Raw genomic sequence first — 25,432 nt, forward strand, 5'->3', positions numbered from 1 at the left:
AAATTCAGAGAACATCTATTTCTGGTAATAACATTTCGTAATACCGAAACTGAAAAAAACCTTACAAAAGGAAAGAAAATAATTTCAAACTGGTTGGCTTTATACCGTTTATATCGGTAATTGTGTAAGAAATCTTTGCTATATTAAGTGAAATTATAATATTATGTACACTATAGTTTAATGCCAAAATTGTTTGATATCGATTTTTGAATTACATTAGCTCCCATATATTACACGTAATGATTTTCATTGGTTCATAACAGTGGCGTAGCTAGGAGGGTGCGAAGGGGGCCGTCGCCCCGGGCGCAACGTCTTGGGGCGGCAAAACGATCTTCGTTGTTTTTTAAAACTCCAATTCGGGCAAAAATTCCTGAAAATTGTGTCAAAAGTGTACAAGATACAGGGCGAAAATGGGTTTTTTTATGGCTTTTAATAAGATGTCCAGTAAATTTACTATCAATTTCCTCAAAAACCGTATTGTGAGAATTTTGGAACTTCAGAATTTGCATGGCCTTGCTAAATTTTATATACTTAATATCGAAGATATTTATGTAGGTAGGTAGATTAAAGGGGGCGGCAAAATATCCTTGGCCCCGGGCGCCCGAAGTTGTAGCTACGCCACTGGTTCATAATGAAATTGGGACCCGGAAATTACTTGAGTTATTTCAAGCGCCATTTTGTTTGTTATTAACTAAAACGCAATTATATTTAAAATTTTCACTGGTTCTTAAAAAAAATCATTTATTATTATTATTTTTTTTTTTGTTTTTAATTCTACAAATTCACAGGGTAGCAATAAGTTAAAAAAAAAAATACTTTTAGATTTCCCGCTAAACACTTTTTCTTAAGTCAATAATGCGTTTGAACTTTAAAATTATGACTTGAACTTAGAATAGTCGTGTCTCATAGTACGCTGGCCATGCTATCGCATCGACATATTTGGGGAAGCTTTGCAGGAATTTCTGGAACTCTGGCGTGTGTGTGCTCTCATCATGATTCCAGTGGCCAGCGATGCCAATTTCAAATATAGGTGAACTCCAGTCCTCCGTGGGATTCTGAAAGCGAAAATAATTTATTTTTAATTAAATTGCGATTTATTCGTAGTTTTTCATGTGTTTAGTTATCTCTATAGTTTTCCTCTAGTGATTAAAAAACATTAAATTATGTGATGATTTTACCTAAGCAGCATATGATAATTAGTAATTGATGTGATCATTTGATATAACATCACGCGATGTTTTCACATATAAATTTGCACAAATATCATTTGATATTTTACAATTGTTGTTATCATATGATGACAAATCACGTGATGTATCATCATCAAATAATCAACAATGATTTAAAATTTGCTTTGATCATATGATCTTGGTAGGTGATTTCGAAAAGTATTTTTTAATATGATATAACCTGCAAAATATACAATTTCTCCACGACAAATACTCACCTCAAATTCGAGTGTGAATTTCAATGGACTACTGTCCTTGCCATATGAGAAATAAATGAAGTATGGTGGCTCCCATTCTAAACGTAAAGGCGTGTAATGGAATGACCAAGCGTTGATCTTGCGATCTTTCAAAGGCTTTATAAAGATACCCATGTGATCGGGACCACTTAACTCCAATTCATAGCGTATAGACGTTTTACTCAACTGGTCCTTTGAGATCAAATTCAACTGTGGCTCGTGGTCAAACTTGGGATCTGGGCCCGGTATCCAAACGCTTGAGGCGCTGTTGAAAAAAAAAAGAAATATTTTTAAATATTATTATAGTGTTAACATGTGATCGCATACCGCGCTTTATGCCAGCGATGGTTGTAGAGCGGTAGGCCGCACAGCATCTCCTCAGCGCAATCTTTGTCGAGTGTTTGTGCCAAAGATATGTTGAGTAAGTGATCTGGCGGGGGAGATAAGTTGAGATTATTTTTGATAATTGTATAAAATTTATAGAATAGCATACTCTTAACAGAATAAGTGCGTCGATCTTGCGGTAAAATGAAGTAGCCCGTCTCTACGCGACGTACAGCGTTCGTTTGATCGTGGAAGACACGACGAGTGTGCTTAAAATAAAATTAAAAATTGGGAACATTAGTTTATACAACTCAAGTTGATGATTTTAGTGATTTTTATAGACTTACCAAAACGGAGAACCGTTGTATATTAGTCTCTGGACGGTATGGGAAACCGATAGGTGTCGCTGCGAATATTATGAATAGCACAGTAAAGGTAAGTAGTGAGCAAATTATAGTTTTGGACTTGTGGAAAAGATTTAGTACTGGAATCTAAGAAATGAAATGGAAAATTTATCGATCTTTGAGTGCCAGTAAAAGCAGACTCAGTTACTAACCATAAAACCGCCGGTGAGCAAGCCCATACTCACTGTAAAGGCGCATATGATCAGATCGGGATTCACGCTGGAGCCAAAGCGGCCGGTCATTGGAATGAAAGCGACAAAGAAACCATGCGCCTGGTAGGCGTAGAAGAGGAATGGTGGAATATTACAGAGGATATGCGGTATGAGCCAAGGTAGTGCTGTGAAAAAAGTATTTACCGGTAATGAAAAGTGTAATCATTTCTAATTACATGTTTACATACATTTGTTATGCAATTTGGTGCACAAATTGATGATCAAACCGATTGCGTAGAACAACACTGCAATCATAAGCATGAAAGCGGAACGTATGCCGGCAATTGAGGCGATCACTATAACGAAAGTCAGGAAGAGGCAGTGGCAGTGCAGCAATATTTGCACACGGTAACCAAGTGGGAAGCGCTCCTTCGAAAAAAAATCAAATGTGTTATATAATTTAAACAAACTAATATGTCTAAAGCGCTCACCTTCCGTTGCGAATGGAAATATAGTGCTGGCACAATGGCGAAACCGAAGAACAGCGGACAGAAGTACAAACCCAAAATGAGCCAAGAGTTCGTAAACCAAGCCATCGGCATATGCACTAGATCCATAAATACAGCGATCAAGAAACAGAGCGCTGTACCGCTGATCACAGCGAGTACTTGTACGCCGAGTAAAGTGAGCGCACGATTTAAGACGCTACCGAATTTTGTGCCCGTACTATTTGCCATTTGTTTGAATGAGTAGGTGCATAAACTGATCGCGACTATGGAAACGAATACATTTAAAATGACGCCCTCGGTTTGCGTATAGAAGACCAAATAACGGCCGAGCACATCGAAGAAGACGGTGTGACCCTCAGCGTCGTGCTAAAGTAAAAATATTCAGGTTGAACAATTATTTTATGTTATGAGAGCACTCAGCTTGTGGGGAAATTACTACTTACTGATGGATCCTCCAACTCAGGCGCATTGGCCAGTTCACGCACTAACGCTAGTACATTATCACCTGTATTTTGGAAGGTGCCACGCGGTACAATCTCCGCCACATCGTAGCGTGTATGATAGACGTAGCCGTTATATTGATGTGCCATATCCAAGCCTAGTGGTAGATAAGAGGTTTAGATAATCAATACCATAAACAGAAATATAATTAATTACAAATATTTCATGAGTAATTAAATTATAAATACTTGCTTAGAGTATCATGCATTGAATACTTCATATGATGGATTTGAATTCCATGATTTATGTACATACATAAATATTGGTAATCGTATTGGCTTTATTAGTATTTCCATAGTACTTTCAAATCTTTTGGATGTTGGTTTTGTATTGGTATTGATATTGATGTTTGTATTGGTATTGGTTTTGGTACTTGTATTGGTACTTTTATTGGTATTTGTATTTGTATTTTTGTATTTGTATTTTTGTATTTGTACTTTTGTATTTGTATTTGTATATGTATATGTATTTGTATTTGTATTTGTATTTGTATTTGTATTGGTATTGGTATTGGTATTAGTATTGATATTGGTATTGGTATTGATATTGGTATTAGTATTAGTATTGGTATTGGTATTGGTATTGGTATTAGTATTGGTATTGGTATTGGTATTGGTATTGGTATTGGTACTGGTACTGGTATTGGTACTGGTACTGGTACAGTTACTGGTACTGGTATTGGTGTTGGTATTGGTATTCTTATTGGTATTGGTTATGGTTTGGTATTGGTTTATATCGATATTGGTGTTTTTATTTTCCGTACTTAATTTTTTTAAGTTACGATTGGTATTGGCATTAGTATTGCTATTAATATTGATATTGGTTTGGTATTTGTATTGATATTGGTTTGGTATTGGTATTTGTATTTATATTTGGATTTGTATTGGTATTGGTATTGCTATTGGTATTGGTGTTAGTATTGGTATTAGTATTGATATTGGTATTGCTATTGGTATTGGTATTGGTGTTAGTATTGGTATTAGTATTGATATTGGTTTGGTATTGGTATTGATATTAGTATTTGTTTTGGTGTTATTATTTAAGTCAAGTATTGATTACTTGGCTTTGGTATTGGTACTTGTACTGGTATTTGTTTTGGTGAGCTTATTTAAGTCCAGTATTGATTATTTTGATTATGGATATATTATATTTAATTATTTCTGCACATACCCACTATACGCCCGTGATCGCGGAAAATTCTAAAATCCGTATCCGATGGTATAAACTGCCTTTGAAACATTTCTTCCGCCACTGTCGACGCATACGGATGCATAATGGCGCGTCGATAATGCTGTTTAAATTAATAGAAGTACTCAAATTAACATTAAATGGCAACAGCGCTAGCACTTGTGTGTAATAGGTAAAGTTTTAATGAGCAAACGATATTTTTTCAACCGCCACTTCTCCCACTACTACTCACCTTCATCAACCAAGGGTGATTAGGGCCTGATTGGAAAAGAACTTCGCGTCCACCGTTGCCAGCTGAGTCCAAATTTATTAAAGCTCTGCAGATTGAACATTTCGAAAAGTAATTAATATGTTAATGAATTGTTGAAAGGAGGTGAAATAGAGGTGCACACTTGTAGTGAATTATTGATTGAATATTTTGGAATTGTGCGAGCAAATTTCAATAAGCAATTATTGAATAAATTATTAAACTTTGAGTAAATTTGTTAGTGTGTCGCTTACTTGATGTATTTGGCCCATTTGTGTTGTGTGATGAAAGCGTGTGAGGCTTGTAGTGGATTCTCCTCGGCGCCATTGAAGAGAAAGACAACAGGATTGCGCAGCGGTTTATCCGATTTCGATAAAACCTGTGGGAACATGATAAAAAAGGGTTTTTATATAAGAAACATAGAATAAATTTATATTATAAAGGGTTTTTATATAAGAAACAGAGAATATATTTATATTATAAAGGAAATTAGTTTTAGATTTTAACTTACGCGTATTGTCTCCAACATAATGGCCACCATAGTGCCGTCATCGCCAGCACCTTAGTTAGTAAGAAATTTAAAAAAATCCAAGAAAATATTTTGTAATAATTTTATGGTAATTTTTAATAATTTTATGGTAATCGTTTAAAAAAATTAAGCGAACAAAAATGATTTTTCATTGAGATAACATAACTGTTCAATTTTCAATTGAAACTCACCTTTACCATGTGGCACCGAATCATAGTGACTATTCACCAGCAAATACGAAGTGCTATTCGACTCCTTGGGCGCAATTTTAATAACGAAATTCTGTATACCTTGATACATATTCACCATATTCCAGTGGCAATAGCTGCCGGAAGCTAACTGTATATCACTTTCAATGTCATATATAGGATTAGCTTCAGCTTTCAGTTTTGTCACGTAATTTTGAAAATACTTAATAGCACCTTCCTCATTTGCCTTGCTACCCACAACACGGGGACCCAACGCAGTGAGTTTTCTCAAATTCTGTTCGGCTCTCTCCGCTATAAAACGATCCGGATAGCGGGCTTCATCCGCAATATTAATCGGTTTGGGTAGACGATGGTAGGCGGGTATGGAAATGCAAAAGTAGAGTAGCACCCAAAAGCTGAGGAAGACCGGTGCCCAATACCATTTGATTTTGCCATGATCAACGAAGAGACGTTGCCAACAATTTCGGGTCTGCGGAAGAGTAATTTCAGAAATAGTGTTTTAGAAAGGTGTGTTGTAAATTTTTTGTGGAAAATTTTTTTGTTGTAAATTTTTTTGTTGTAAATTTTTATTAGTGGTTTCTCTGATTTTGAGTTCTTTAAATAAATAGGTTTGTCCATATATTTGCGATGAAGGTCTAGTGTTTGTAACTGAACTAACCTTGACGCCATAACCTTGTTTTGTTTTACACTCAGTTTACTTTTCGTCTTTAATATTTATGCACGGACAGTTTTATCAGCGGCCATAAATTTTTAACTAATCACATATCTTATCTGACATTGCCATTGATTAATAATATTATATTAGCCAGTTCATATGCTTGTAGTCAATTGAAAAACTCTATTTTTTTTATTATTGCTATGACAGTGCGCTTTATGGAACTCTAAAATTTGGCCGGCAAAAATCGTATAACCTTCTGATAAGATTTCAAACAATGCGGCTACTGTGCCCTATTTATGTTTGCAACTCAAGTGGTCATAAATACACGTGTCTATACACGGTAGCTATGTTGCTCAACATTGGTATATTTTTATCGGTGGTTTTCGTTACTATTTCGTTACTATTTTGAGAATGTTTCTTCACCACGCTAATGATCGTTTCGAACCAAGGTAGCCATAAAAAATCATCAAAAAATTATGTCAAGGAAAATGAATATATCGATCAGATCAATGTCGAGACTTATTCGAGTTGACCATCATATGATACCCTACCTTGTGTCAGCTGATCATTTCCCGACAATGGACTTAAAGTAAATTAGGTTCAACAAATGCAAGAGGCTTCTTCAGTGGCATGCGCTCATTGGCCATGAAAGTATAATTTTTAAAGATGAAAAATTTATTCTATTGCAGAAGTTTTTAACATGAAAAAAAACAAAAATTATGTAAAAACTTCCAAATTCACCAAAAATATTATTTTAAGGGTACAACGTGGTCGCCATTCAACTTCTGTATTGCTAGGTGCAGAATGTTTTAGAAGGCGTGGTAAAGTAGTTGAGCAATACATTCTTCGATGGAGAGCAAGGGCTCTTGCTCCCCGTGGTCGAGCTTCTATACTGATTTGGACTGGTGACTAGGGTTTCATAGTTGCAGATGATCGGTCGTCTGGAAGTTCTGAATCGAACCCATTAGACTACAGTGTGTTGAACGAGTGGAAGAACTTGGCTTTTCGAATACGCCGCAGAAATTTAGAGAGTATCGAAATATGTTAAACTTGAGCGGTCGTCAATTCTAATAGAAACTGTGTGTGATGCTATTATTCAATGACCGGATCGTTTGAGAGCTTGAATGAAATCCAAAGGTGATTATTTCAATAAAATTTTGTTTTGGCCTTCACTTGTAACAGAACGCAGCATATACATACTTAGCAAGTATACTATTATAACTGATCAATATGACGAGCTGAGTCGCTCTAGCCATGTCTGTCTAATCGCAACTCACTTTTTCAGATATCGATGTGAAATTTTAAACAAATCTTTTTTTTCTTCAAAATTCATTTATTTATTTCATTTGTCAAAAAAGACCATATCGGACCACTCTAGCATACAGTTGTATTCAAATTGAACAAACAAAATCAAGATAAATATGTTTGTATGCCCTTTCATGCTATAAGAAATGCACTTGTGAAAAGTATTATACCATCGTTGCTGGCGAAGTTGACATTTTTTCTTGTTTCGAATATCACTAAAATCATAATCGGTCTGTATACAATTATATATTTTATGGAAGTGATTTAAACATGAGTAGTGCTGTGAGTCCTGTTAGCTTAAATAAAAAAAATAATAATAATTGTGAGAAGATAGCACATATTTTAAGGTTTGATTTAAAATGCAAGAGCCAGGCAATGGCCTTCACCTGCTTTGGAACCCACGACAGTCGGGTCTTCAGCAAACTTTAAACTTAAAAATGTCGCTCTGATATTGTGATGAGGGTTGTTGCCGGTATATAGTTCGTATATCTGAACTATGTGTTTTATTTTCATGTGAAATATTCATTTAAATACGCTCAAACGAAAGCCACTAAGTAGATATACATTACTTAGAACATTCGAAAAAAAAATATAAAAATTAGTCAGTGAAGTGAATAGAAAATAGATCAAATGAATCTAAGAAAACTTAGAAAATGTTGGAACTATTAATTTTCAGCAGAGTAGAGTATCACATATTTTTATTTAGTATTTTTTTTTAATGTTAATCAATAACTCATAGTTAAAAGCCTTCGTCGTATTCTAAATGGTTTTGATATCAGTTAGTTGTATCAATTTACACCTCAAAGTTAGTATCACAAATGCACCCAAAAATAGGCATAAACACACTTACATATACATACATACATAGAATAATAAATCCGATACAAATTGTGTCATAAAAAGCACACCAATTTTTTTTCGGGGAAAATGTTGTGTTACTAATATGATTCAGCGAACTAACAACTCAATCAAAGGGATTGGCTACGGTGTCGCAAATCAAACTGCTTTATTATCATTGGATTGATATGTATTGATATATATACATATATATGATATATATATATATATTTATATATGTATATATATATATAAATCTATCTACATACAATGACTAGAGCTAAAATAAAATAAGAGCACTTTTCACACCATAACCTCGCCGAGAAATAATCGGAAAAAAATAGATATATTTATGTATACAGGTATGTATTGGTTAAATTGGTAAAAATTAACACATGAGCATACTTCTCTATATACATATGTACATTATAATACACATAGATATGCATAATTTTTCTGTTTACATTTTTTTCCCAACTCACTCGAGAAATAAATAAAAAATTACTAAGGTATTAGCGCCTTATCAGTTTTATCATCAAACGAATGGTGATAAACACTTGGCTGTTTGAATAAGCTTTGCGACTTCTGTTATCGGTGTGTTGTCAATTTTTTTTTATTGGAAAAACAATTTATGATACATTCTACTATATATTTAGTTGAAAAATGTAAGTGTTAGTTGGTGGGTAAGTCCAAAGGTGGTTGAGATTCGCAGGTCTTCGTAGTTTTGGTATGATGTACAAGTATGTACTTCAAAAAGACAAGCGTATAATAAACACTAATGACTCCTATTTTAACGTGACATTTGGCAGAGGTGTCATTGATTGTGATACCAACTCAGAAAGATAATATATCGAAAAATGAGTTTTCACGATAAATTTAAATTAAAAAGTCTTACAATATTTTGCCCACAGCGTACAACTTATGAATTCAAATCAAGACACAAAAATATGGGGTTTCACACAAAAATTTCTGTGTTTAATTAATTTCTTATTTTTCGGATATTTAGATAGTTTATGCTTTAAAAATGCCTCACTCAAATTTTAAAGCATATTTCAAATCTTTGTAGATATGTATGTAGCATTCATTTATCATTTTTCATAATACGTATGGGCTGTAATTGAAGTAAATTAAAATTCTTTTCAAACGAAGAATGATTACTGTTAGAATATTGCAAAAATTAACCAAAAAATTTTAAATTATATGAAATTAAAAATCTATAAAAAATTTAAGATTTATAAAAAAGAATTTTGTTTTAAGTAGCATCTCATGATTTATTTAAAAACATTTTAGAATTGAAAAATTCAAAAAAACATTTGTATCAAAAAATATAAAATCGAAAAACTAAAAAAAAATAATAATTATTATATTAATTATTAAATATTATGGATGTATTATTATTAATTATTATTTTTTTTAATTTATTTTAATTATGACATGATTTATTTGAAAAAAATTTAAAATCGCAAAATTATATGATTTTTTTTAACCATAAACTTGTAAGATATTTTTTTAATATCGTATGATTTTTTTCTAAAAAATGTTAAAATTGAAAAATTAGAAAAATTTTTTAAATCGAAAAATTTCCAGTAATTTTTTCAACTAAGGCAAGATTTATATAAAAAAATTTTAAATCGAAAAATTTAAAATGTTTTGTTTAAAATCGAAAAAAAAGTTCCAGGAATTTCCAATATTTTTTTTTTTTTTAACTAAGGCATGCTTTATTTGAAACAATTTAAAATCGAAAATTTACAAAATTTTTTGTTGAAGAATTATAAGTTATTTTTAAATCGAAATATTTCCAGTAATTTTATCAACTAAGGCAAGATTTATTTGAAAAAATATAAATTCGAATATTTAAAATATTTTTTTTTATCGAAAAATTATAAGAATATTTTAAAATCGAAAAACCCAATAATTTTTTTTTTAACTATGGCATGACTTATTTCAAAAAATAGAAAAATTAAAAGAACTTTATTAAACCGAAAAATGTTCAGTAATTTTTTTAACTAAGGCAAGATTTATTTAAAAAAACGTAAAATCGAAAATTAAAAATGTTTTGTTTTAAAGCGAAAAATTATAAGAATATTTTAAAATCGGAAAAAAATAAATTCCAAAAATTTCCAATAATTTTTTTTTAACTATGACATGCTTTATTTGAAACAATTTAAAATCGAAAATTAAAAGATTTTTTTTATCGGATTATTAGAAGATTTTTTTGAATCGAAAAATTTCCAATAATTTTTTTTAACCAAGTAATGATTTTTTTGAAAAGTTTTTTTATAGAAAAATTATAAGGTTTTTTTTTAAATCGAAAAACCCAATAATTTTTTTTTTAACTAAGGCAAGATTTATTTAAAAAAAATTAAAATCGAAAAATTAAAAGATTTTTTTTATCGAAAACTTTCCGGTAATTGTTTTAACTATGGAATGATTTATTTGAAGAAAATTAATTTTTTTATCGAAAATTATAAGATTTTTTTTTTAAATCGAAAAACCCAATAATTTTTTTTTAACTATGGCATGACTTATTTCAAAAAATAGAAAAATAAAAAGAATTTTTTTAAAGCGAAAAATTAAAAGAACTTTTTAAAATCGAAAAATTTCCAATAATCCTTTTTTATGCCAAGTTGTACATACATACATAAGTATGTCAAAAATTGATATAGAATAGAATTTTTAAATAGAAAATTTTAAAATCGAAAAATTATAGTCTTTTTTTAAATTCGGCATAATTTTTGTTCTCAAAAAATTTAAAATAGAAAAAAGTATAGCTTTTATTTAATTATTTTTTCACATCATTCAATTCTTTTTTTTTTAATTTTTCTAATTATTTTTTAGATGTTTTTTCGTCTTGCCATATTATGAGTAATTCTTTTGCGTAAATATTGAAAATATGTGGGTTAAATAATTGAAAATATTTGTGTAAACAATTGGGGATTGCATTAATCTGCGGAACGTGCTAATGATGGACGCACAGGCGTTGCGATTGATGAGCGCAGCAAGAAGGTGTTTGTTTACTTTTTTAATATATTTTTATTACACGCCGCGGATTTTATTTTAATTTGTAGTATTTAAGCACATTGAAAAATCATAAAATCATTTTTTGCACTTTATCACTTTACATACATATGTATGTACATATGTATATACACATGTAGTTTGTAAATTCATATAATTTTTAATTTGTGCTCTCAAACCACTCATTATAAAACTCATATACATAAGTGTATGGTATTTGTAATACATTTTTTCAGAGAGCCAGTCATTTAAATGCCGGCTTGAGTCGGACTTGCACTTGTACTTACCCGATAGGTCTCGCTGCGCTGCTGCAGCAACGGATCGGTGGTGTGCGTATTCGGATTAGGGGTCATCACACGTCGTCTGATTTCACCCTTACTGCTCATCATGCAACAAACAACTGAGCACACAAGTCAAGCAGTATTTGCGAGCAGCTAAACCGCAACTAGCCAATAAGTTTTGGCAATTTATCAAGTAACAACAACCACACAGCACAAAAAGAGCACAATCTTACGTTAATTCTTATTTACACTGCTGATTTAGCTAATTCATCAGGTAAGTGGTTCTCAATTTGCGGATTGCTAATAGTTTAGAAACATGTACTAGCTAAACACTAATCGAATCACAACCAAATGACATGACTTTTACTCACATACTGTCCGTCTGCCGGCGTGTTGAAGCATGCGAAATGCTGTCGCTGCACAGAAATATAGTTATGTTAGAGAGTAAGCGTGTATATATTCACTCTCTCAGTAGGGATTGAGATAAATAAATAGAGAGTTTTTCAAATCTATAGAGAGAGATTAAGTTATATTTACTAATTGAGCGCGTGAGTAAACACCGGTTTGGAAGCAAATGCAACAAAAGAGTATGCAGAGCGCGTAAAGAAACGAGAGAAAGAGAGAGAGAGCGATCGATTTGCGTTAGTGGTTGTATATTATTATATATTATTACGATTTCTTGTTGATAAATAAATGCAAATTTCTATTTACTATTTTTATTTATTTTTCCATTTCTGTTTTGATACATGTGTCTAATCTTTTTTGTTTGTTTTTTATAACTTTATATTCAATGTGGAGGTGTTTCTACACAAATTGGTTTGAAAAATTACAACCCTGCCTGGAGCGGAGTAAATGTTATCGTTTTTCTTTGGCAGCACAGTGGTGGCTAGGTAAGTGGGACACTGTTGTTAGGTAGGAAAGGTGTGTGATATAATAGCCGAAGACTATATGACAGTTGCAATGACAGATGAATCGTAACTTTACGCGTAGAATGGGTGGAGTGTTCCAAGCTCAAATTCAGGCATAATTTTAGTATAAAATATAAATAATATTATAAAAATTTTTATATTAATTATTAAATAATTTATAAGAGTAGGAGTGCAGCCCTATCGGGCTCAATTAACACTTGATGTGCCATTTTTTTTTTTATATTATATTATATATACAATTATAAAAAGTCTTACTTTACTATGGTCAATATTTCTACAATAAAGATTTTAGAATTAAACTAAAACATTTTTAGATAGTAGTTATGTTAAGTATTTGTTCGGTGAGTCTGTGAAAATATATGGTGAAACTGTTTCTTTGTAAATATTGTATTATAGTTTCGGGTTTATGCTTGCTCAAATTATTGTGTTTTTCGATGATATATACCTAAAAAATTTATATTTGAAAGAAAACTGTGAATTTTTGAAATACTTATCTTATACAAATCGGGTTCATTCCTCCTAAATTAGCACTTCAGCCATTTTCTTTTAGAATTTTTGAAAAATATTTTGGATATTTCTTAAAAACTGCTTATTTTAAAATTGTATTTCAATACTATTTTTAAAAATTGTCATTAGTTTTGTCACGAACTTTCTTCGTGGAATTCTGTTCGTCCTTCGAAAATAATTCCCTAAAGTAATTAAAATATACATATATACGAGTTCAGTGCACCTTTATGTTAAGTAGTTCTATGATTGGGTTATTCAGCAGTTTAATTAGCTGACAGTGGCTAACTTTAGGATACGGTGTTTTGCAACCATAAAGAAGTTATATAAAAGTATCGAACAGAGAGTTTGTCTCAAATTTTGTATTTCTAACCAAAATTCGTGAGCGGAATCGTTGCGAATGTTGGATAAAGTTTACGGTGATTCAATTTTATCAAAAAGACAAGCCTACGAGAGCTACAAGGCCTTCTCAGATGGTCGAGAGATCGTTGAAGACATGCCTCGTTCTGGACGACCTTCAACCTCTTCAACTGATGAAAATACTAAAAAAGTGAAGGATAAAGTGCTTGAAAATCATCAGGCAAATGTTAGAGCGATGGCAAGAGAGCTTGACATCTATCGCGATTCCTTCCAATGATTTTGGTGGATATTTTGGGTAGGAAAAGCTTTCTTGCTCATCCCAATAAAGCTGAATTTTTTTTCCAAATATTAAAATTAAACAAGTCTCTTTGGAAATGCTTGATCATGCGAATTCTGATCTAACATTCATGGAGAGCATTATAACAGTCGATGAAACAAGGGTTTATGAGTTTAATAAGCAATCGAACGATCGACGATCCGAAACCAAAAAACCACGCCAAAGGCGCTCAAAAACAAGGCTACGCTTATTGTTTTTTCAAATATTCATGTTTTAGAAGCCATTAGAAGGCGACAAAATAAATATTAATGAATTATTAAATATTTTTCGTTTTATATATATAATTTCCAGGTACTTTTTTTGTCACAATGTATATTTCTGATCGTTCGTTATTATAAGAAAAAAAACTAAAATACTTAGAGAATTTTTGAAGATAATACTTCCAGGGTTTATAGCAAATAAGCGTTCGGACGGAAAGCTCAAAACAAAACTACCAAAATCAGACAGGTGTATGCAAAGGGAGAGAAACCAAGGTGCTCTCAGAGTCTGATAAAAATATTTGAGAAAAAAAATTTAAGACGATTATACCTCTCCATCTGCGAGAATATTTCAACATGTGGCTCAGACCACTCTGCATTCACGCAACTATTCCTGGTGGTTGTAGGCTCAACTTGTGTGGTCCAAATATCCATTAGTAAACCGCTAGGGAAACTAGAATTGCCCACAAAGCTTCCGGCTTGGTAATGATGAAATGAGGATGTCGTCAAACTAAACTAAAGTTAGCTTAAATAATTATTAACTTAAGTTGCACCAAAAAGTAGCAGTATATGTTCCTTTTAAAAACAAAAAAAAATTTTAACTATAATACCCTTCACAGATATATTTCTTATAGCATAGAATTATACAAAAACATATTTATCTTGATTCTGATCTGTTTATTTGTATGAACAGCTGCTTGACGAGCACAGTGTGTGTGTTAAACTTCAGATCAATGTCTCCAAAACTGTGGCGGATATAAAAATTTGTTTGAACTCTATTTGTCGAGTGCTAACGAGAATTTTGACACATCTGCGCATGTTTAGTAACTATTTATTTTACTTAGAATAGTGTTTGCATAACCATTTATATATTTCATTATAAGCATATTCTTATTAACAGCGATGATTCGCGGAAAAAGTTCTCACCTAATGCGTATAGCATATAAATATGTGTATGTAATTAAATCTTCCTCAAGTGAATGACCACCAAGTAGTATGCAGCTACACATGTAAATATGTATGTGCTCGAATGACATGCAAAAAGTGCGATAAAAGTAAATAATGGTGAAATTGCATAATTATAGTGAATTAAGTACTTTTCGTGTTTAAGAATCTTTAACTTACGCTGAATTGGAAATTAATGTATAAAAAAAAGTGAGGCTAATTATTGCAAAAAGTGTGTGAATATAAAAACTAGATGAGGTCAGAGGTCAAAATTTTGTTTAATGATTTTCAGCGAAACGGTAAATTGAATTCATAAATTACTTTCAAGGAAAATTGTAGATCATAAAATTATGTGCCCTCCATAGTATAAACTAGTAAATAATAGCTAAGTTCGGGCGTCATACTTTCGCAATTTGAAGGCATTAAAGGCGTGAAGATAGTTTCAGGTGTTGCAAAATTTTCTATTGAAATCTTTAGGTCCAATTATGTCCGATTTCTGTCATTAATGCAACTACCATTTCCGAAGCAGACGTCTTACATCTGTTAAATATGTTAGAACAATCATATAATTATGGCCCAGATATGATTCCCTCATGCTTTCTTAAGAAAAGTGCCAAATATATATACCAACCAGTAACAAAACTATTTAATTCATCTCTTATGCAAGGCTTATTTCCATCCATATGGAAAAATTCATTTATAATTCCTTTACATAAGAGTGGATTTAGGTCATCTATTGAAAACTATGGGGGAATAGTAGAGTTGTCTGCAATACCTAAACTTTTTGAAGCAATCATAACACACAACATAACTTTCCGAATCTCTCCATTAATTTCTTGTTCTCAGCACGGTTTTCGAAAAGGGAGATCTACAATAACTAATTTCCTTGAATTTGTATCACATGTATCAACAGGCTTTAGGGAGAATAAGAATACTGATGTTATAAACACAGATTTTAGTAAAGCTTTTGATAAAGTAAACCGTTCAATTCTTTCGAATAAACTTGATCTTCTTGGTTTTCAATCAATATTTCTAAAATGGGTTGTTTCTTATCTTAGTAATAGAATTCAACAAGTCATATTTAACGATACTTTTTCTGACATAATCAATGTTCCTTCAGGCGTTCCTCAAGGTAGCCCTCTTGGTCCAATTCTGTTCTTGTTATTTTTTAATGATATATCATCTGTTGTTAAGTATTCAATAGTTTTATTATATGCTGACGATGTAAAACTTTTTAAAACGTATACTTCAAACAGCGAAAGATGTGAGTTGCAAACACTTAAACAACCTAGTTTCTTGGTGTGATAGAAATGACGTGCCATTGAACCTTAAAAAATCTAAAACGATGTGCTTTTCACGTAGATCTGTAGACCCTACCTCATACGCAATACAAAACTTTAGGTTGGAGCAAGTATGCAGTTTTGTTGATTTGGGAGTAACTATGTAGCCCAAACTCAATTTTAATCTTCACGCATCTTCCAAGGATTTTAAAGCTAAAGGCGTTCTTAGTTTTGTTAAAAGTTGGTCTAAAGAATTTAGAGATCCGCTTACCACAAACATTTTTTTTACATCTCTGGTGAGGTCTATATTAGAGTATGCATCTGTGGTTTGTAACCATAGTTACCAGGTTCATTAGGATAAGTTAGAGTTCGTTCAAATACAATTTTTACTTTTTGCCTTAAATCATTTGCATTTATTAGTCAGTCAGTCTAAAGCCCATCTCTCTTATCTGATATTAATTCGAGGATCGATATCGTACATTTTTGGCATTAAACTATAAGATACCCAATATTATACTTTCCGATACGAACGGTATAAAGTTTAAAACACTTAGATATTGCTGGTGAATATTTTTACCCGATTTTATACAATTTTGATATTACGTCATATTATTACCAGAAATATATGATTTCTGAATTTCATTAAGAAATCTCACAGATTGGCATAAAATCAAATTTCTTCCATATTAGGCAAAGATACTACACTGTTCTAGGAAATAGATTGCTCTTGAATTTCATTAAGGGGTTACATGGGTTTACGAGTTTCAAAAAATCAAATTTTTTATTGTCTGCTTAAATTCTACAACACTTCTAGGATATGTGCTAATTTTTCAAGTTGATCCAAGTAATAGTTTCGGAGATAGAGCCTTGATAACTTGTGCGCTCGAGGCTAGCTGGGCTAATTGCGCCGTCTTTAAACGCGTTTTTCTCGAAACTGTGTCTTTGAAGTCAGCTGGTAAGATTTCTTGAGAACTACTCAACCGAACTTTATGTAATTTTATACAGGTCTTTGAGATACAATTCTTAAAGCCATTGACGAAGGATTTTTTTTTCGATTACAACTATTTAAATAAAATTTTCGTCGAATTCTTCACCGATATTTTCATTTCATTTTTTTGTAAAAATATTTGCCGAAAATCCAATTTTCAGTTTTTTTATTTCGTCCACCTTCTAAGTTAAGGTTTTAACTAAAACACGTATTTTTCACTTTGGATGATCCTGTAAGGAATATTCCTGCCAACGCTGTAGCAACTTTTTTTCGAGGGGTCAGCGGAAATGGCGTCGCAATGGCCGATTTAAATTTTTTTTAATTTCAGAATTTTTTTGTTAATGTTATATGTTTATAACAATAAAAAACTCTAATAAAATATTTAAATTTATATGAGAAAAAAATGTTGGAAAAAGGTTGAGTTTTATTATGTGATTTCTTCCCAGCAAGTTTGATAGAGTGAGTTAGCTTTCGCGGTTTGATTTTTTTATTTATTTAAACATTTATTTCATGAAAGACAAACGCCCAGTCACTCAACTCGCCTCGTCAGTCCGATCATTTATATATGTATATTGTATGTACATTTATACTTCGATACCTTACTCGATCAGTTCAAGATCAACAAAGCTATCATACACTGTAGAAATAGGTTGCTACAATATAAAAAAAAATATTTCTTCTATTAATTTTCTTTATGGGACTAAATCTTTCTTTCCAAAGAGCATTTGCAGACACTGTTTGATTGCTTTCACAACACATTTATGCTCGCGATGACGAAGAACAACTCGGGCTACTTAATTAAAATCAATCCATAATGTAGGTAAGCATACTAGTAGAAAACAACCAGAGATTTTGGATATCTTTTTTAGTCGTTTTATATATATTTTTTTTTTAATTTTGACACTCAACTTCATGAATCGGGTAAATCAGAATTGTTTCTGCACTTCAAAAAATTTGTAATAGCATTCGATCACTTAGTTGACACATAATAATAAATATGTGTATATACAACTCCACATCATAACAGCACTTATGTCACATGCACCTTTCGCCACTTTAATCGTTTGGCTCTCACCTTTTCGTGCTTCCAGCTCGCTTCACTACACATTTTTGACCAAATAAATGCTGCACTACACTAACTTAAGCTTCACTGAGTTCAAAATTATAACTAAACATTTCAATAATTTTGTTGAAGATCCACTTAGTGGGCTGAATTTGCGCACACCACCGCCAAACTGTCGAAAAGTTAGTAAACTAAAAGATACTTGAAGTCGAAAATTTCACCTGAGTTTAAAATGATCAATTGAGAGCGTGTAAATATATGTAAAGAGCCATGCGAAAACAGTTAGAGAAGAAGTAAAGAGAAATGAAAGAAAGCGACACAACGCGCTACTCCACAAGCTTGAATTGGTCGACGAAGCCGGTGAAGTGAGAAGGCGCTCCAACGGCAAACAGAGCTGTAAGCTGCTAAGTTGAGTAGTTACTAACTATGATATGTGATCACGCATATGTGTATGAGTATGTATGTATGTAAGTTTGGACTTTGGTTTCGCTGCTTGCCGCCTAGATACATAAATATGTGTGTTGATTTGAGTTGGAGCTGGTTTTAATCGTAACTAAAATGTCAAAACGAATCTATACCGTCCAACAGTTAAACAACGGTTGGTAGTTGAACAAGAGTACCACGAGCATCCCAGTAGGAAAAACTTGATTTTTGCTCATTTGTACGTGTTATGAAAAGTCTTACAACATTTTATCTAACCATTTTATTTTTAGATCAAACGATTTTAAAATGTAAAGCCTGAATCGAGTATTTTCAGAACCGAAGAACTGTCAATTCGGCAGAAACTTTCAAGGTTTCTTGAAGAGCACACGCACACAAAAAACCAATGAAGACGTTGGAAAAAAATTTTGCACAAATCGACTTTAAAACCCTTCAGATAGCAAATATGAGGACTTCAGTGCCTTTAACTGATATTTAATCTAAAAAGTAGGTAAATCTTTTGTCAAAACTGTGTATATCTTCCAACGCATCATGTCATCTTCCCGAACCTCACATAAAGAATGTTGTCTACCTCCTTATTTATCTGGAGGATGTTGTTTTGATCTCCATCTTCATTTATATATGTATTTTACCTTCTAGTCGTTAGTCGGCGCGTTCGGTTTCAGTCATTGTGGTAGCCGTAGTGTAGTATTCAACTTCACCACCGCTAGGTATGAGTACCTTCACTTGGGTACCGATGGAATATTGCTGTCCACCACTTTCAGTTTCGCATCTTCCCATGCTTGCTCCATCAACTGACGGTATGAGTGCGCTTTTTTGGCGTCCATGCTCTAGAAGGAGGCCTCCAATTGCTACATCTCCACCATTTTTCTCCGAACATGTGACATCTGTCCAAGCGGGGTTCTACGGTCCACGAGTCCTACAATAAAATGTTATTTTGTAATATCCAACCTAGAGCTAGCAGAAGTAACTGTGCATTGGCCATGATATTGGTGTCATCGGCGTACGTCAGCAGTTGTACATTCTTATATACGATTATATCTGCTCGATTAAGCTCTGCTGCTCGAATAATTTACACCAGCGATAGATTGAAGAAGTTGCACGAATGGGAGCCGCCTTGTCTGAAACCTCTTTTGGTATCTACCGGCTCGGAGAGGTACTTCCCGGTCTTGACGGAGCTTTTGGTATTGCTCAAAGTTAATTTACAGAGCCGTATTAGTTTTGGGGGGATACCAAATTCAGATATCGCGACATAGAATCTACACCTTTTCGTATCACAATACGCTCGATAGTGCCTTATATGCGATATTGATGAGGCTTATCCCAGGGTACTTGGCGGAGGATGTGGTAAAGAGCACACTTAATTTCCAATTGCCGAGCATGCTTTCATCTGACCGTATTCCACAAACAAGTTGATGCATGGTAGCGTATCAGAAATATCTTATTTGAGTACTCGAACACTTGGCTGATTTTATAAATAATTTTGAAGAAGCCAAGTTGAGCTATGACATACATATATAAAACATTAATAAGTCTTTGCTCCTTTCTAATAATATGTTCGAGCATACCCGAGCTTAAATTACCCTACTTCCTGTCTATATTTTAAAATAATATAAAAATAACATTCTTTTGGTCTGCTTTATAGTTTTGCACCTAGAATAATGTGGAATTTGAAGCCATCAAGTTTTCTAACAGGGCATGCAACATATTTGTGTTAGTCATATATAGAAAGTATAAACTCTTGATTTGCAGTGAGTAATGGTACTAAGCGCGATTTATATACTATTTTATTTTGAGAGAGATTTTGGAGACCAGTTATTGTCAGTTTGTATTTGTCTTACATATTACTCTGAGTGTTAATTATTAAAAAACTGTTGAATACGTGTTAAATCCAAAACTACTTTCGGTGGTTCCCTCTAATATATGTATCTATAGTAGGCTATGTTTATTTATAATTAATTATTATTAATCTAAGATTATCATTATATTAATTTTTGCCATAACACAATATTTTGCGCCTAATAATTTATAAATCCAAAGCATATACATATATTTGTTATTGTAAATATTGTCAATTATATTTTAGTTATTTTTATACCCTGAACGGTTTGCCACGCAGTTTGTAACAGCCAGAAGAAATCGCCAGAGACCCAATAAAGTGTATGTATGCATATATACTTATACTATATATGATTAAATTCAAGTTAAGTCAAGTCAAGCCTATAATCTCCGAGCAAATTGCTCACATCGGACTACTATAGAAGAAAGCTGCCATACAAACTGATCGATCAATTTCAAGTGCTTGTATGGAAAACTTTTTTATTTGAGAAATTAACTTCACAAAATTCTGCATGAGTAATTATGCAAAGCAGCGCTGCAATCTCCAACCAAATTTATCAGTTCGGACCACTAATGAAAATAAGAATTTTGTACAATCTTTTATACGATAAGAAATGAGTTGTATAGGATGTTATAGCTTAGGGACACATTTAACGTTTTTTACTTGCATTTACATTTGTTGGAGAAATCATTTCTATTTTTAAACGTTTTTAATAATTTTTTCTGTTTCGTGGGCTAGGTCAAGTGAATTGTTTTGGAAAATATAATCTTCAGTTAATGTTTTTGTTTTTGAAATATATATATCCAATTGTAATAAATGAAATTTAATAACTAAGAATTACTAATCAAAATGTGTACATAAGGCACGACTATATTTATGGCAGTTGTCAACTAGTATTACACAATTTTATAAGATTTTTTCAATTTTCGTTGTTAAAGTCTATGCTTATGAATGAATCTTGAAATTATATAACTAGTTCATAAGTAAAAAAAACTATATTTCAACTGCTTATTAAAAGTGAAATAGTTGTTATCAAATCTGTTACCGAAATTGTAAAACTTATAGCTGATTTGATAGTAAATGCTCACAAATTAAGGGCCGATTTGTGGAAAGTACAAACACTGTGTGTAAAGTGCAATTAAATTCGTAATTCTACAATCAAGTGAATTTAGCTTAACCTCATATTAGTAATGTTTTCAAATGAGTACAAAAAAATGAAATATAAAATTATTCAAAATCTTTGACGAGCATATCATTAGCAATTCTTTTATGTTTGCATTTAGATTTTTTTCTTTTCTTTAATCTGTGTATGTCCTTTAAATGATTTTGTAAGTTCATTGAAGCGGATATAATTAAAGTTTTTTATGTTTTTTATTTATTCTGCATATATTTGTACATACACATATGTGTGTATGTTTGGGTGACTTTTTTGCTTGACACTGTTATTATACTTATTGGTGTTTCGCTAAATGCTGTTGACACAAGTTGCCTTGACCTATTTGATCATAGTAAAATAAATTAAATTTCTGAGCTCCTAAATGTATGCTATGCGCTATTCGAAATTGTACTTCATATACTGAAATAGCATTATACATTTCATAAAAAAATTGATATAAAAAATATGGAACTACTAAATAAATATACATACATATATGCTTAGACTGTGTCAAAAACTATAAATAATTTGATACAAATTTTATATAAATACAATATTTTTTGCCTAGTTTGGCTTAACTAAATGTAAAATGTAATTTTATCTTCATTTACTATTTATCAAAAGGTACTTGTTTGTTGTCCTTACTAATATATATTTGCTATTATATTACTAACTATTATACTATACATATTTCCCCATATAATTCGGCATGTCGTATGAGTAACTTATTAAGCCTAATTAATACTTATCATACGCAAGGGTGCACCCATAACGATATTCACGGTATTCAAGAAAACTTGGATACAATTAAGTAAAGGAAGGTTATTTATTTTAATATTGAGCACTAAAAATAGGTTTTACACCACAAACCAAAAATGTGTGAAGTAATAATATTATTATATAATATAAATAATGTAATTTTTAAGGCTTAACGCTCATTTAGTTATTTTTCAAAGTCGAACCTTGAAGTTAAATTTTTTATTTAGTAGGAGTGCGCAATATGCATTCAATAAATCAAGTTCAATGTTAAGTTCCGTTATGTAAAGTTGATTAAGTTAAGCTAAGTTATGCTATGTTACATTAAGTTGGGTTAAGTTAAGTAAGTTCAAGTTAATTTTAGCTAAGTGTTAAGTTGAATAAAATTTAGTGAAGTTAAATTATGTTTCGTAAAGTTAAGTAAAATTAAGTTAAGTTAAGTTAAGTACATTCAAGTTAAGTTATGTTAAGTTAAGTTATATAATAGTTGAATAAAATTTAGTCAAGTTAAGTTGTGTTTAGTAAAGTTAAGTTAAATTAAGTTAAGTTAAGTTAAGTTAAGTTAAGTTAAGTAAATTCAAGTTAAGTTATGATAAGTTAAGTTATACTAAGTTAAATTGGGTTAAGTTTTGCTATCTTAAGTTAAGTTAGGTTAAGTTAAGTTAAATTAAGTAAACTCATGTTAAGGTTAGGTAAGTTAAGCTATGCTAAGTTAATTCCTTATACATAAGTTGAGTTAAATTTATTGAAGTTTAGTTGTGCTATGTTAATTTAAGTTAGGTTAAGTTAAGTTAAGTAAATTCAAGTTAAATTTGGTGTTAAGTAAATTCTAGATAAGTTGAGTTAAATTTATTGAAGTTAAGGTTATTTAAGTTAGGTTAAGTTAAGTAAATTCAAGTTAGATTTGGTGTTAACTTAAATTTATTGAAGTTAAGTTATGTTGAGTTAAGTTAGTTCAAGTAAAGCTAATTTGTGCTTTGTTAATTTAAGTTCGGATAAGTTAAGTTAAATTAAGTAAACTCAAGTTAAGGTTAGTTAAGTGCTGAGTTAATTCAATATAAGTTGAGTTAAGTTTAGTGAAGTTAAGTTGTGCTATGTTAATTTAAGTTAGATTAAGTTAAGTTTAGTAAATTCAAGTTAAATTTGGTGTTAAGTAAATTCAAGATAAGTTGAGTTAAATTTATTGATGTTAAGTTAATTTAAGTTAGGTTAAGTTAAGTTAAGTAAATTCAAGTTAAATTTGGTGTTAACTTAAATTTATTGAAGTTAAGTTATGTTAAGGTAAGTTAGTTCAAGTAAAGTTAATTTGTGCTTTGTTAAGTTATGTTAAGTCAAGTTAACTTAAGCTTAATTAAGTAAGAAAAGTTCTGTTAGATTGCGCCAAGTTAATTCTCCATAATTTATACTGCGAACTTCTAATTGCCCTTCCTTCAGATGTCATTAAGCCCTTCATGATTTTCTACTATGTAACTTCAAAAGCGTTCCAAAAATAACTGTAGCTGCTTAGTCGACCACTGCACACTACCAATTAGAAAGAAAGATTTCGCCGAAAAACAAAAACAGCAACAACAGCTACGTTATGAATTCATTATTAGCAGCTGCCTTTTAATATAAGCATTTCTGCGTTTATACAAACTAATTACAATAACAAAAATTGTAAGGGCGCTCGAAAAATTATGAAAACACAAAGTAAAAGGCGAAACAGCTGTTTGTTGGTCCAACACAAGCGCGCGGCGCATAAATATTATATAATATAAGCGCACAAATACACACTCGTTACAAAAGTGCCGAAAAAGGAAATTAAGTGGCGAAAAGCAAAGAACAACAACAACAAAACGCAAATAAATAGAAACAAAACGTCCAAAAGTACACAGCTACTCACAGGCAGCATAAGTAGCGGCGCAAGCACCCACTTTGCGATGTCATTCAACTTCAAGAGTGCGAATACTTAACACACAAACACATACATACATGTGTATGTATAACTAGACACTAGTGTGTGCTGCTTAGCCGCTGACATAATAACAATGTCGGCGTTTACAATTTACTGACTTTTAATATAAGCATTGGTCTACGCCTCCTCACACTCCATGGGGGGTGTGAACTAGGACATGACTATGACATTGCCGATAAGCTTTCATGGCATTTTTCTTTTCACATTACATTAGGCAATTTGCCCTCGGATTTTTATTTTTCCTAAGCTGCGGCAATACAAAGAAAATACCTCACATTTTTAATGACTTTATTCAATTGACAGCAAATATGTAACTTCAATCGAAGGCAAGTCGCAGACACGGCGGCGAATGGTGGTGTGAGTGAGCGATAACAGCAGTGAGAGTCCTGCAGGAAGCAAAGGTATATGTTTGTATGTATCATAAGTCTGTATATAGGGTAGGATTATACATAAGCCATATGTACAGATATATTATTCACGCCTATTACACCAACAAATACTGCCCTACATGCCTATACACACAGCTATTGATAAACATTTAACACAGTTTATTGAACGAGAGCACAGGAAAAAAACGCGAATTCATCCAAAACTTGGTCAAGAGGAAAATCAATAGAAATGAACGCAGAGCGCGGCTGTTTTGGTATGAGTTGGAGTGTATATGCGGTTTTTGAGTATGTCTAACATTAGCATTTTTGAGAGAGAGAGAGAGTGAGAGGAAGAAAAATATCAGTTATAAATTTTTTTAAATAAATTTTATTTTTATTTCATATTATACAATTTTAAATTTTTTTTCTATAATATAAGTTAATTTTATAAATTAAATTACTTATTTATAACGTTTCTTCTCTCTATTCATGATTTTCTCTCTTTCTCTTTATCTCGTAAAACTCGCTTTACATGCATAGCAACTAGCTCTCTCCTCTCAGTATTTTGGCGCTCTCGTGCTTTTGCGCACTCGTGCCTGTCAACACATATGTTAACATCTTATATGCCCTTTATATACCATTATATACCGTTATCTACTATTATTTACCTTTTTATCTAATATACAC

At 31.8% G+C, this 25,432-nt stretch overlaps 1 protein-coding gene across 2 annotated transcripts; it reads right to left on the minus strand.

The window, feature by feature from the left end:
• Positions 1 to 762: 762 nt before the first annotated feature.
• On the minus strand, positions 763 to 18,399 carry LOC120772056 (endoplasmic reticulum metallopeptidase 1). Of its 2 annotated transcripts, none has more exons than XM_040100439.1 (15): positions 18,243 to 18,399; positions 5,511 to 5,997; positions 5,302 to 5,351; positions 5,045 to 5,169; positions 4,776 to 4,860; positions 4,526 to 4,646; positions 3,298 to 3,452; positions 2,837 to 3,220; positions 2,594 to 2,774; positions 2,346 to 2,530; positions 2,137 to 2,280; positions 1,959 to 2,058; positions 1,793 to 1,895; positions 1,448 to 1,730; positions 763 to 1,055 (listed from the first exon to the last, which is right to left on the minus strand). In XM_040100439.1, exons 1-15 carry the CDS (start codon positions 18,273 to 18,275, stop codon positions 888 to 890), a joined length of 2,604 nt encoding a protein of 867 aa, XP_039956373.1. In that variant the 5' UTR covers positions 18,276 to 18,399; the 3' UTR covers positions 763 to 887. The 2 variants fall into 2 exon arrangements, with proteins under 2 accessions (XP_039956373.1, XP_039956371.1); XM_040100437.1 differs by lacking the exon at positions 18,243 to 18,399 and adding an exon at positions 11,634 to 11,988.
• Positions 18,400 to 25,432: the final 7,033 nt, after the last annotated feature.

Source organism: Bactrocera tryoni, chromosome 3, assembly GCF_016617805.1.
Source record: "Bactrocera tryoni isolate S06 chromosome 3, CSIRO_BtryS06_freeze2, whole genome shotgun sequence".
Taxonomy (NCBI): Eukaryota; Metazoa; Arthropoda; class Insecta; order Diptera; family Tephritidae; genus Bactrocera; species Bactrocera tryoni.